This window comes from Mizuhopecten yessoensis, unplaced genomic scaffold, assembly GCF_002113885.1.
Source record: "Mizuhopecten yessoensis strain PY_sf001 unplaced genomic scaffold, ASM211388v2 scaffold10585, whole genome shotgun sequence".
Lineage (NCBI taxonomy): Eukaryota > Metazoa > Mollusca > Bivalvia > Pectinida > Pectinidae > Mizuhopecten > Mizuhopecten yessoensis.
The window spans coordinates 154072-166941 of NW_018408620.1; the positions used below are offsets into that span (position 1 = coordinate 154072).

The following is a 12870-nucleotide window of genomic DNA, read 5'->3' on the forward strand; positions in this document are numbered from 1 at the left end:
ACGGTAGACATTGTAGTGTAATGTTCTGTGTACGGTAGACATTGTAGTGTAATGTTCTGTGTACGGTAGACATTGTAGTGTAATGTTCTGTGTACGGTAGACATTGTAGTGTAATGTTCTGTGTACGGTAGACATTGTAGTGTAATGTTCTGTGTACGGTAGACATTGTAGTGTAATGTTCTGTGTACGGTAGACATTGTAGTGTAATGTTCTGTGTACGGTAGACATTGTAGTGTAATGTTCTGTGTACGGTAGACATTGTAGTGTAATGTTCTGTGTACGGTAGACATTGTAGTGTAATGTTCTGTGTACGGTAGACATTGTAGTGTAATGTTCTGTGTACGGTAGACATTGTAGTGTAATGTTCTGTGTACGGTAGACATTGTAGTGTAATGTTCTGTGTACGGTAGACATTGTAGTGTAATGTTCTGTGTACGGTAGACATTGTAGTGTAATGTTCTGTGTACGGTAGACATTGTAGTGTAATGTTCTGTGTACGGTAGACATTGTAGTGTAATGTTCTGTGTACGGTAGACATTGTAGTGTAATGTTCTGTGTACGGTAGACATTGTAGTGTAATGTTCTGTGTACGGTAGACATTGTAGTGTAATGTTCTGTGTACGGTAGACATTGTAGTGTAATGTTCTGTGTACGGTAGACATTGTAGTGTAATGTTCTGTGTACGGTAGACATTGTAGTGTAATGTTCTGTGTACGGTAGACATTGTAGTGTAATGTTCTGTGTACGGTAGACATTGTAGTGTAATGTTCTGTGTACGGTAGACATTGTAGTGTAATGTTCTGTGTACGGTAGACATTGTAGTGTAATGTTCTGTGTACGGTAGACATTGTAGTGTAATGTTCTGTGTACGGTAGACATTGTAGTGTAATGTTCTGTGTACGGTAGACATTGTAGTGTAATGTTCTGTGTACGGTAGACATTGTAGTGTAATGTTCTGTGTACGGTAGACATTGTAGTGTAATGTTCTGTGTACGGTAGACATTGTTGTGTAATGTTCTGTGTACGGTAGACGTTGTAGTGTAATGTTCTGTGTACAGTAGACATTGTAGTCCCGGCTGGTGTGGCAATACTGCATTGTTGTAAATGTTATTTTGCTCATTTTTCACTGGAGAAAGAAGTTTTTTAGAAAGTCCAAATTTTAAGTCATATCATTGTGAGCTTTCTATAATTAGTTGGAGAACACACAAAAAAATGCAAAAAATTGTGAAAATTGATTAAAATTTTGGTGGAGTTGGAGAGGCAGTTAGACCATTTTTATTTACAGTATGTTTAACCTGGGCTATTTATACCAACAAACCATCAGAGTCTATCCACCTAATCTACAAATGCATCAAATCGATTAATTGCAACAGACTTGAACCTCGTCAGTCTGTCGACCACTAGAAACTAACGTCAGTCTGTCGACCATTAGAAACTAACGTCAGTCTGTCGACCACTAGAAACTGACATCATAAACCTATAGGTGAATTAATATACTTCCATCAAATTTGTGTAACAATCATTTAGGGAGAACTTGCTTCTATCAAAATAAAAAATAAATCCGGCAACATGAACTGCTGCAATCAAAATGAGGTGACTACAATAAACTTACTGCTTTCATTTAATTGTACACAGTCAGGATTTCAGACAAATATGCCATACATGAATTGTTAGTGTTTGTATGCAGCCCTGTTCAGAATCATAGGACTATAACTATAGCTATGAATGTTTAACATTGATATTTTCTATGATTTTGAAAATAAAAAGATATTTCAATTATGCATTTGTTTTTCAATTTTAGATATAGATTTTCAATAAAAGGAACAATTTACTGCCAGTATCAGCCAGCTGTCTCCAATGATGTCGAGATCATGATGTCACAATGGCAACGGTTAATTCACAATTATGCCAGAGTGATATGGTCTCATTACACACAGCTTGCACAGTGGTGATGCAGGACAAATATCAAACTTCTTATAAGGTTTCTCTAAGCAAAATGAAGCACGATGATTGACACTTAGTGAATAAGTTAAGGGACCCTCTCACCCTATATACAATAACCGACATACAACACAACATGCTGACACTAATCTAGTGCAGAAATACGTTGAATGACATTTCCTTGTTACAAAAATAATATGTGAGATATACTACTTGATTAGTAATACTAGTGGCACTGATTGTTTCAATGGAGTGGTCAGTGGAATGGTCAGTGACTTTATCATTACTACAATCCTGACAGCTTATCCTGTGTACCTATATTCCTACTGACTGGTTTCTCCCCCTCAACAGATGCTCAGTGTAAACAAACACTGTGGTCAGTGAGATAATGACCAATTACTGACCCTGGGTGACTCACACCTGGACCAATGTCAAAGACAATTGTCTTGACCACTGGACCTACAGTATTCTTGTCACCACTCAGTATCAGTAATCCTGACCACTCACTCAGGTTACTGACCATGCAGTGAATCTCCACATGATACAAATTTGGTTTATAGGTAGGCACAGTTAGCAGCTTAACGCCATGACTACCATTCCATGTGGCTATAAAATGCATTTTCGTTCTCTCCAGTCAAAGATAATCTGAGCCAAAATGACCTCTTGGCTATACAAATACTATACATCTGTAAATAGGACATTGAGCATGCTCAATACCTATAACTAAATTTAAACTCTGCAGTCACAGATATTTTAGGACATTGAGCATTTTCAATATCTAATAGTAGGCTGACAGTTGATGTTTTTTCTTTGACAATGAGCATGCTCAAAACCAACTACTAAACTCACAGTTGGAACAAATGTTTTTGGGACATTGACCATGCTCAATACCTAATAGTAAACTCACACCTTCAGCTTCGTTCTATGACATTGACCATGCTCAATACCTAATAGTAAACTCACACCTTCAGCTTCGTTCTATGACAATGACCATGCTCTACTCAATACCTTAAAAAAAAACTTGCATTTCATGTTGGTTTTTTTTCAAGAATATTAAGCATGCTCAAAACATATTATTCGACTCACAGCTGGCATGGACTTATTTTCTATGACATTGAGCATGCTCATTACTTAAAAGTTAAGCCATATTTAAAGAACTTTTCTAAAACAATGAGTTTGCTCAATACCTATTAGTAAACTGGAGAATAAGTAACTCAGTACCTACCTATTAGTAAACTGGAGAATGAATAACTCAGTACCTACCTATTAGTAAACTGGAAAATAAGTAACTCAGTACCTACCTATTAGTAAACTGGAGAATAAGTAACTCAGTACCTACCTATTAGTAAACTCAAAGTCGGAGCTGTTGGTGAGGACGTTGAGAGTACTAGGACTGTTACGGCTATTAATAGGCTCATCCCGCTGTAGGACATGGAGCGCGTAGGTCGTGGCCTGTGATGTCATCGTCTCGTCCGTGTAATCAGGCGGGGTGTCGCGGTCCAACGTCATCGTGAATTATATTGTTAAAATCTGAGAAAAAAAAATGAAAGTTTTGTCATCAACACAATGTTATATATAAAAAAGAAGTTCATACAAAAATATCATTTTTTAGCTGGAATTTTAAAAATAAAATTTTGTCGAGAAAATGGTTGCAGTATAAAGGATATTTGACTGTATGTAAATTAATGAAGGTAAGCCAAGTTTCTTGTCATAAACAATTATGAAACTGTTTCAACATAAGCTACAAATAACAGAGCAGGTAAATAAAATACAGGACCACATAATTGCTTCCAACAAGCATTTCGTAACTTTTAATTTGTCATTACATATAAAATCAGCTGTGGATTATGGCAGAGACCCAATATTCTGTTCCTGAAATATGAGTGATGATTAACCAAAGACTTTATTGTCATTACAACTCTAAGAAACATGTAATCAGATATATACATTCTACTATTTGAAATGTGATGCCCACTTTACCTCTAGGAAATAAAGTACCATTTTGTACCTAAAATATGCATATTAAATATTTTATCATCATTAATATATACACATTCTGATATTTGAAATATGATGCCCACATTATTTCTAGAAAAAAATAATCTTCTGAATATCGCAAAGATTCAGTGTTTTTTTTGATGGAGGAGTATTTTATAACTATTTGCCCTTCACTGCCGTCACTAATGAAGCTCAAGCTCGGATCAATCACAGAACCCCGCACCTAATGACTTGTGTCGCCAATATCTCTAAAACTCAAAAGTGTTCAGCAATAAATTTACATAGCCTTCTGAACTGATAAGTTTTCAGTGCAAAGACATACAAAATCTTTATATTTGAAATTCTTTCTCAGCTCAGCAAATCAAAATCTCTGAAAAATAGGATGCTACCAAATCTATAAAATCCACAAATATTCATTGAATCATGATCAAGTAACAACTCTATAGAATTCACAAGAATTAAAATTCAGTGAATCTGTGAATTATATATAGTCTTTAACCCTTTCACCACTGTAGACCATAATGGACACATCCATATCAATACATGGTAGAGTCTACTAAAGTTACATAGGGATGAAAGGGTTAAGAGATACAATAAGTACAATGTACCAAAATCTCTGCAGTTCCTAATTATCTAAAATTCACAAGTCTGCAATGTACAGTTACCACAAAGATATTCTTAAAAAAAACACCTAAACACCAGACAGTACTATTAGAAAGCAGTAAGCATTTTCTTTTCGTTAAGTTCAACTTGAACTTTTTTTGTTCAAGAAACACGAAATCCGATTGGTCTAAATTTCTGTCAAAACCATTAGTGACTTATTAAAGCAACAGTTTTAACTTGCTCCTTACGTGATTATTACAAAGTTTATGTCTCTCATATATTTTAGGCTGTAAAAACAGTAGAGTACCTCGGCTTTCTAACACTAAACAGTACGAAAGCTGAGGAAAAATCATGTTTCATATGTCGTTAACAAGTGTTGGTTTAAAACTGATATATATATATCTATCTATCTATCATGACCAGTAAATATATACTGATAAACAACATCTATATTATAATAACACCACATACCAAATGTGTACCAAAAACTATTGTTCCAGTCCAATCTTTTGTCAACCTTCAGTCAGTTCATAGTATTTTTTTCACGGTTTACCACCCCTCACCAACAATAGTCTTTCAAAAAATTACTTGTTTGTTTAGGACAGAATGTTTTTATTCCAGAAGAGTAAAAACTAACTAGTGGAGCGTACCCAGGTGCACACGCCCACTTTGTCTGCACGTCATGCACTGGATTACTGGCTCCGTCAATTAGTGTACCTTAAGTCCAAATATGGTATTAACCCCTAGAAGCCACAAATCACACCTGCCGACCTAGGTCATATTAACCTCTGCCCAGTCTATTGAATATTGATCCTCATCGACTAAGCTTGTAAAGGCACCGAGTGCTCATCCTGCTTCAACTTTCTTAATGTCAGCATTTCTAATGTCCTGATCCCGTAAAATCAACCAACACGCAAAATTTCTCATGCAATGTTAATGGTATGTTTCCATTTCTACGTAATTATTGATGGATATGTGCATCAAATATGCCATATGGAATTTTAATTGTAGTGAAATTAGGCCCTATTACTTTAATTAATGCAAAAATATCACCGTTTTTTCTTTGATATCATTACCGCAAGAAAGCTGAAAAAACGATAGCATCTATATAAGGGATGAGCGATAATGGCCGAGGCTGGAGAAGGGTTTTTAGGTAATTACCATTTGTCAATATTTGTAATTTACATTTGTATACGGTGCTTCGTACCAGGTGTCACAGTGAAAGACAATGGCAGTGCTCCCCTCTGATCTTATTCACAGATAATTAACCCTGTGTAATATATCTTTCCCCACATTATCAACCTATCAGTTTTACACTCGATGCCTGCAAGTAGTTTGTGATTTCATTATTAAACTTGCATGGCTGAAATTTTCATTCCCCAATATTTCTCTTTGTTGCTCAACGGTCCAGCGATTTCATTAACAGGGATATCGGGCCATATTGCATGTTGATATTTATAACACAGGTCAGGCGAACCAACAATTACCGTGCAACGCGAATCCCGACCTCCATTATGTATTGTCTTTTTCCTGTGAATGATATGGTCTATTTGATGTAGTTTTTATGAATCTGTCTCTGGCCGAGAATACCATCTAGGTAAGTGGGCCTCATCTGAACGCTGGATGGGCAAGCTCCAACGCAATCAATAAACGATCAAGGGACACTGTGAGGCAATCCAGATGAATTTGTAATGAAGTTTGGTGAAAAAAGGCAACAGGGCAGAAAGGATGAACCCGGACTGTGTGTGGGAACATTACTGATTGAGCCCAACAGTTCGCAATCATTCACCAGCAGGTGTCTACTGAGAGGGACCGTGGACAGTGAAGGCATCGAGCTACCAAAACCAGGACACAGAATGAGACAGACAATTTATTGTGCCATATATGACAGATTAAATACTGTAGTTTTACCAAAATCTTATTATACAATAGTGCAGCTCTAGATTAGATTCTAAACATTTCACCAAAATCTTTCATTAGGGAGAATTTCAAATTTCAATTTGTAGGGATTAATTCACACGTTTGTCAAAATATACATCTTTGCACTGATATGAATTTATTTTAAAAAATTCTATTTTGTGTATAATCTAGTATCGCCTCATTTCCTTTATGATTTTGTGTTACTTGTTATACAGATAGTTTAACTCATTCACCCCTGAAATTTCACAATAAATTATTTTAACCTTTGAATTGGAAGAGTTCAAATGTGTCTTCAGGGGTGATTTGTTCATTATGAAGGGGTGAATGAGTTAACTAAGTGACCGTGGCAGTATTAACCATCTGCTAATCAGTATCTGTGGTACAATACATACATATATATATCTTACAGTAAATTTAGTACATGTAGTGTACACAATGTCTGCCATTCAGTCTCTGAGGTATAAATATATTATGTCTGTAGTAAACAGACATATAATTATCATTTATCAATACATCAAGTTGAGGTGATATATAAAAATTATTTCTCCCTAGTTTCCAGTGCTCTCGGCTTAGTTTTACTTTCACACATTTCTTACCCAGTGATTATTAGATAACCGTGGACAGACAGATCAATTCATGTGGACGTTCCCCAAGTCTGATGAAACCTCAAGTCTGATAGGTCTGACTTCTCCCAGAGTCTGGTGAACGATTAGAAGGTACAGTGCGTGATAAAGGGCCATAACTCTGAATATTATTGAATATGAGAGTCTGATGAACGTTTAGAAGGTACAGTGCGTGATAAAGGGCCATAACTCTGAGTATTATTGAATATGAGTCTGATGAATGTTAAGAAGGTAAAGTGGGTGATAAAGGGCCATAACTCTGAGTATTATTGAATATGAGTCTAGTGAATGTTTAGAAGGTAAAGTGGGTGATAAAGGGCCATAACTCTAAGTATTATTGAATATGAAAGTCTGATGAACGGTTAGAAGGTACAGCGCGTGATAAAGGGGCATAACTCTGAATATTATTGAATATGAGAGTATGATGAATGTTTAGAAGGTATAGTGTATGATAAAGGGCCATAACTCTATTGTTGAATATGAGAGTCTTATGAATGTTTAGAAGGAACAGTGCGTGATAAAGGGCCATAAATCTGAATATTATTGAATATGAGAGTATGATGAATGTTTAGAAGGTTAAGTGTGTGATAAATGGCCATAACTCTGAGTATTATTGAATATGAGACCCGACTTCACAAAGCAACACTTGGTCATACCATGAAGTACTCTTATGCAATGTTTTTTAATCACAGGTGACAGCATAAGATATGGTCCTAACATAGTGACGCACAGACAGACTCGGACGGACAGAGTGCAAACCAAAAGTCTAAATGCCAATAGAACTTGTGAGAGGTTTAAAGTTTTCTGCAGTTACATGTGAAATTGGTACTGAAGCAAAATACTGATACCTCTGAAGCAGCCATCATTTAGACTGGATACAACGAGTGACTGGGGAGGTATCCTATTTGATCATCCAGACCATTTCCTCAAATGTCCACAATGGTTACAGTCATGAAGGGTCATCTCAGACTATACTATAAGGTGTTAAACTCAGATTCTCACTGAGCCCAGAGATGGAAGTTCATGCTAAACCAGATAAGTACCATCAGCCCTTCCAACAACTCAAGACTAGTATAGACAAACTGACATGAAAATTTGACCATCAAAAATACTCTATGATGAATATTCATGAGGCAACCAGATTAGTTTTTTAGGCCTATAGACACTAATGACTATTGACACGCTATACATGAATGTAAGACCATCATGAATATTCATTAAATCAGTCTCCTTCACAAGTTGTCAGGAATGGTCACCATGACAACCTGATGAGCTAGAAGCAATCTTCTTAATCTAGTCATCTTACATATCAAAAGATGTCTTCATAATACAAATGTTCTGAAATCTCACACCAACATCAAAACTTGATATTGGGAGGTACATCATGAAATCTTAAACATACCCAGAGATTGGGCTACACACCAAATGCTTTTTCCTGAAACTCTACCTATTGTACTGTGATTTTGGTGAATATAAGCTTTAATTGCCAAGGTTTTATGTAAAGGTTACAAAAGCAATATCTCAAGCAACCCCTGTCTACAGCTTTTAGATTGTATCCAACTCATGGTCATTGGCCATGACGATCATACTAAAATTACTAGCACCCTATTCATTGTCACTGTTGACCATATGCAAACTGTATGGTCCCAGTTAATGGTTACTGTCAACCCTATACAAATGTAGAGCTAGCTAAGAACTGGACAGGGTTGATCGCCAGTGACCAGGTAGCACAATTGGTTAGAGAGTATGCCTAGAGTTCGGAGCGTCGGACCATCCTGAGGTTCAAATCCTGGTCTGGCCGAGCATTTTTTTCTTCTCCTGTTACACAAGTCATTAGTCCCCTACTACTCAATGTAACAATCAACCATAGGTTAATTATTTCTCTACTTGTGGTCACTGTCGACAATATAACTAACAGTAATACACACGACAAAGAAATTGAGCGTGACCTTTAACCCTTTAATCTTGACCAATGACCACCGAGATTTATTCTTAGGTCTAGAACAAGATTTCAAAATATTATGGTGTAAAGAAAAACCGAACCTTTTGAGTTTGTTAGCTATCTTGTGTATAAGCTGTTTACTATCAATGGACGGATGTATGCACAAACAGATGCACAGTTTGACTACATAGATAAATTGAATGGGTCAGTGATCTGTACAGACCAGCTGTCACCATCTGTCTGTGTTTATAAATCACATTAAGTACAAAATTTGCAATTTTAATAGATAAATTAACATTTTGCTATTAAATGAATCCCTAAAATATTGAGCTGGTTTGATATGAAGTTTCACGACATGTTTTATTGATTTCCTGTAACATGTCCATACTGATTTCCTGTAACATGTCCATACTGATTTCCTGTAACATGTCCATATTGATTTCCTGTAACATGTCCGTACTGATTTCCTATAACATGTCCATACTGATTTCCTACATGTCCATATTGATTTCCTATAACATGTCCATATTGATTTCCTGTAACATGTCCGTACTGATTTCCTATAACATGTCCATACTGATTTCCTATAACATGTCCATACTGATTTCCTACATGTCCATACTGATTTCCTATAACATGTCCGTACTGATTTCCTATAACATGTCCATACTGATTTCCTGTAACATGGCCATATTGATTTCCTGTAACATGTCCATACTGAGTTCCTGTAACATGTCCATATTGATTTCCTGTAACATGTCCGTACTGATTTCCTATAACATGTCCATACTGATTTCCTATATCATGTCCATACTGATTTCCTACATGTCCATACTAATTTCCGGTAACATGTCCATACAAAACGGCTAGAACATTAGAAATCCTATAACATGTCCATACTGATTTCCTATAACATGTCCATATTGATTTCCTGTAACATGTCCGTACTGATTTCCTGTAACATGTCCATACTGATTTCCTACATGTCCATACTGGTTTCCTGTAACATGTCCATACTGATTTCCTATAACATGTCCATATTGATTTCCTGTAACATGTCCGTACTGATTTCCGATAACATGTCCATACTGATTTCCTATAACATGTCCGTACTGATTCCCTATAACATGTCCATACTGATTTCCTATAACATGTACATACTGATTTCCTACATGTCCATACTGATTTCCGATAACATGTCCGTACTGATTTCCTATAACATGTCCATACTGATTTCCAGTAACATGTCCATACTGATTTCCTGTAACATGTCCAAACTGATTTCCTACATGTCCATACTAATTTCCTGTAACATGTCCATACAAAACGGCTAGAACATTAGAAATCCTATAACATGTCCATACTGATTTCCTATAACATGTACATACTGATTTCCTACATGTCCATACTGATTTCCTGTAACATGTCCATATTGATTTCCTATAACATGTCCATATTGATTTCCTGTAACATGTCCGTACTGATTTCCTGTAACATGTCCATACTGATTTCCTGTAACATGTCCCCACTGATTTCCTGTAACATGTCCATACTGATTTCCTTTAACATGTCCATATTGATTTCCTGTAACATGTCCATACTGGTTTCCTATAACATGTCCATACTGATTTCCTGTAACATGGCCATATTGATTTCCTGTAACATGTCCATACTGATTTCGTGTAACATGTCCATACTGATTTCCTGTAACATGGCCATACTGGTTTCCTGTAACATTTCCATACTGATTTCCTATAACATGTCCATACTGATTTACTGTAACATGTCCATACTGATTTCCTGTAACATGGCCATATTGATTTCCTGTAACATGTCCATACTGATTTCGTGTAACATGTCCATACTGATTTCCTGTAACATGTCCGTACTGATTTCCTGTAACATGTCCATACTGATTTCCTGTAACATGTCCGTACTGATTTCCTGTAACATGTCCATACTGATTTCCTTTAACATGTCCATATTGATTTCCTGTAACATGTCCGTACTGATTTCCTATAACATGTCCATACTGATTTACTGTAACATGTCCATACTGATTTCCTGTAACATGGCCATATTGATTTCCTGTAACATGTCCATACTGATTTCCTACATGTCCATACTGATTTCCTGTAACATGTCCATACTGATTTCCTACATGTCCATACTAATTTCCTGTAACATGTCCATACAAAACGGCTAGAACATTAGAAACGCTGAAATTATTTCTGATTTTTGTTTTTATTTCGTTTAATATTTATATCGAATGTGTCCATGAATTCAAAATTATAACCACTTACAAAAACAACATAAGTATTTATGCATTAATTTAATTTTGAAACGATTTATCTGAAAATTAAACTTACTGTGTTATCAATTCACCAAGAAACAAATTATTTAAGTCACTTTTTTTTTATATCTCAAGTACAAACTTGTTGTAACACCACTGTTTTCCAGCAAAAAAATTGCATTAAAAAGTGGTTTGGCAATATGGCAAGGGATACATTTAAATGAAATTTTAAATAAAAAGGAAAACAGTTTATTTATTATGTTGTCTGTAAACAAAGTGTCAAAGGAAACAGCATTATACTGAGGACTTACTGGATATATAAATTTTATATATGAAATGTTAATTTTTCTTTCATAATGTCATTTTTTCTTTTTCATATCATAACTTCTTGAATAAAATGATGAATTTGTTCACATAATTTGTTTAGCTAAATACATTTTGCAATCAAACAAATACAATGCTTGTTTTGAATTTATAAACACATAAGGTACATGTAAAATAAACAACTTTTATCCTACCATACCACTTACTGTACCATTATCTATAAAGGAATGAACATCAATAAAATGGTATTTGACATAATGACTTCACATGACAATGCAGCCGTACATTTGTTGACAAACACTTACAAGTTAAAGCAGATCCATAATAAGCCCAATGTCCATTAAACAAAATACATTCATAATCTTCTGTCATCTGCAAACTTACTCCATTCACAAATATCCAATTGTTCCCTTGAACCAACCAAATCTTCTTTTCAAAGAACCATTGTAATTAGTCTACTAGAAAGTACAGACAAGCCTGTACCACTGTTACATTTTGTAATACTCAAGCTCTGGTGAAATATTCAATTTAAGTCTTTTAGTCGGTCCCAATTCTGACATGTGGCCCAGTCCACTTGAGAATCAAGGGATGAGAGGATTAGACATTTACACTTTTTTGTTTGATAATATTTCAAAGGAATCATATTCCTTAAAGGCAAACACCCCTATCACTAACCCCAGATTTTACAAGAGAGAGACCACTTCAGATGAAACGGTGGTCACACTTTTAAAGTAAGTCACAAACTAGCACATACCACAATTAGGTGTGAGTTAACACAAAAAATAACTGGATAATTATAAGACACTTTACCGAAGCTTTTGGCCCCAAGGGGCAGGACACTTTGGAAGGGGAGGGATCCCCAGGGACCGACAGATGTTTTTCCTCACACAGGTTGTCCCAGAATGATCTACAACCCATTAAGGTCCGTCCTGATCCTTTGAAGTGAAATAAATGATTTTAAAACATTCTGTGTACTTCTATATTTTTTAATTCTTGACTTACCATAATCAGATCAAATTTACATAAAATACACATTTACTGTAAGTTTCATAACTGAGTGGGAAATACATATTTCCACTTGTACTAACTTCATAATTATTACTCTAAAAACCACAAATATTAGCATTTAAAATCCAATTTCTATTAGTAAATTCTAATTAACAAATTTATCATGCAGAGCACTTTCAAAAATCAATAAGAGAACAGTAAAGATCAGTATAGAGAAT

At 35.4% G+C, this 12870-nt stretch overlaps 1 protein-coding gene across 8 annotated transcripts in view; it reads right to left on the reverse strand.

Moving 5' to 3' along the window:
- The window catches only part of LOC110461155 (mitogen-activated protein kinase kinase kinase 13-like), a 139133-nt gene that overhangs the window by 48281 nt on the left and 77982 nt on the right, over positions 1-12870 (reverse strand). For all 8 annotated transcript variants that reach the window (XM_021514488.1, XM_021514489.1, XM_021514491.1 and 5 more), the window contains one exon: positions 3281-3471. In XM_021514488.1, coding sequence (XP_021370163.1) covers positions 3281-3450 — 170 coding nt within the window. In that variant the 5' untranslated portion in view covers positions 3451-3471. The remainder of the gene's footprint in view (positions 1-3280; positions 3472-12870) is intronic.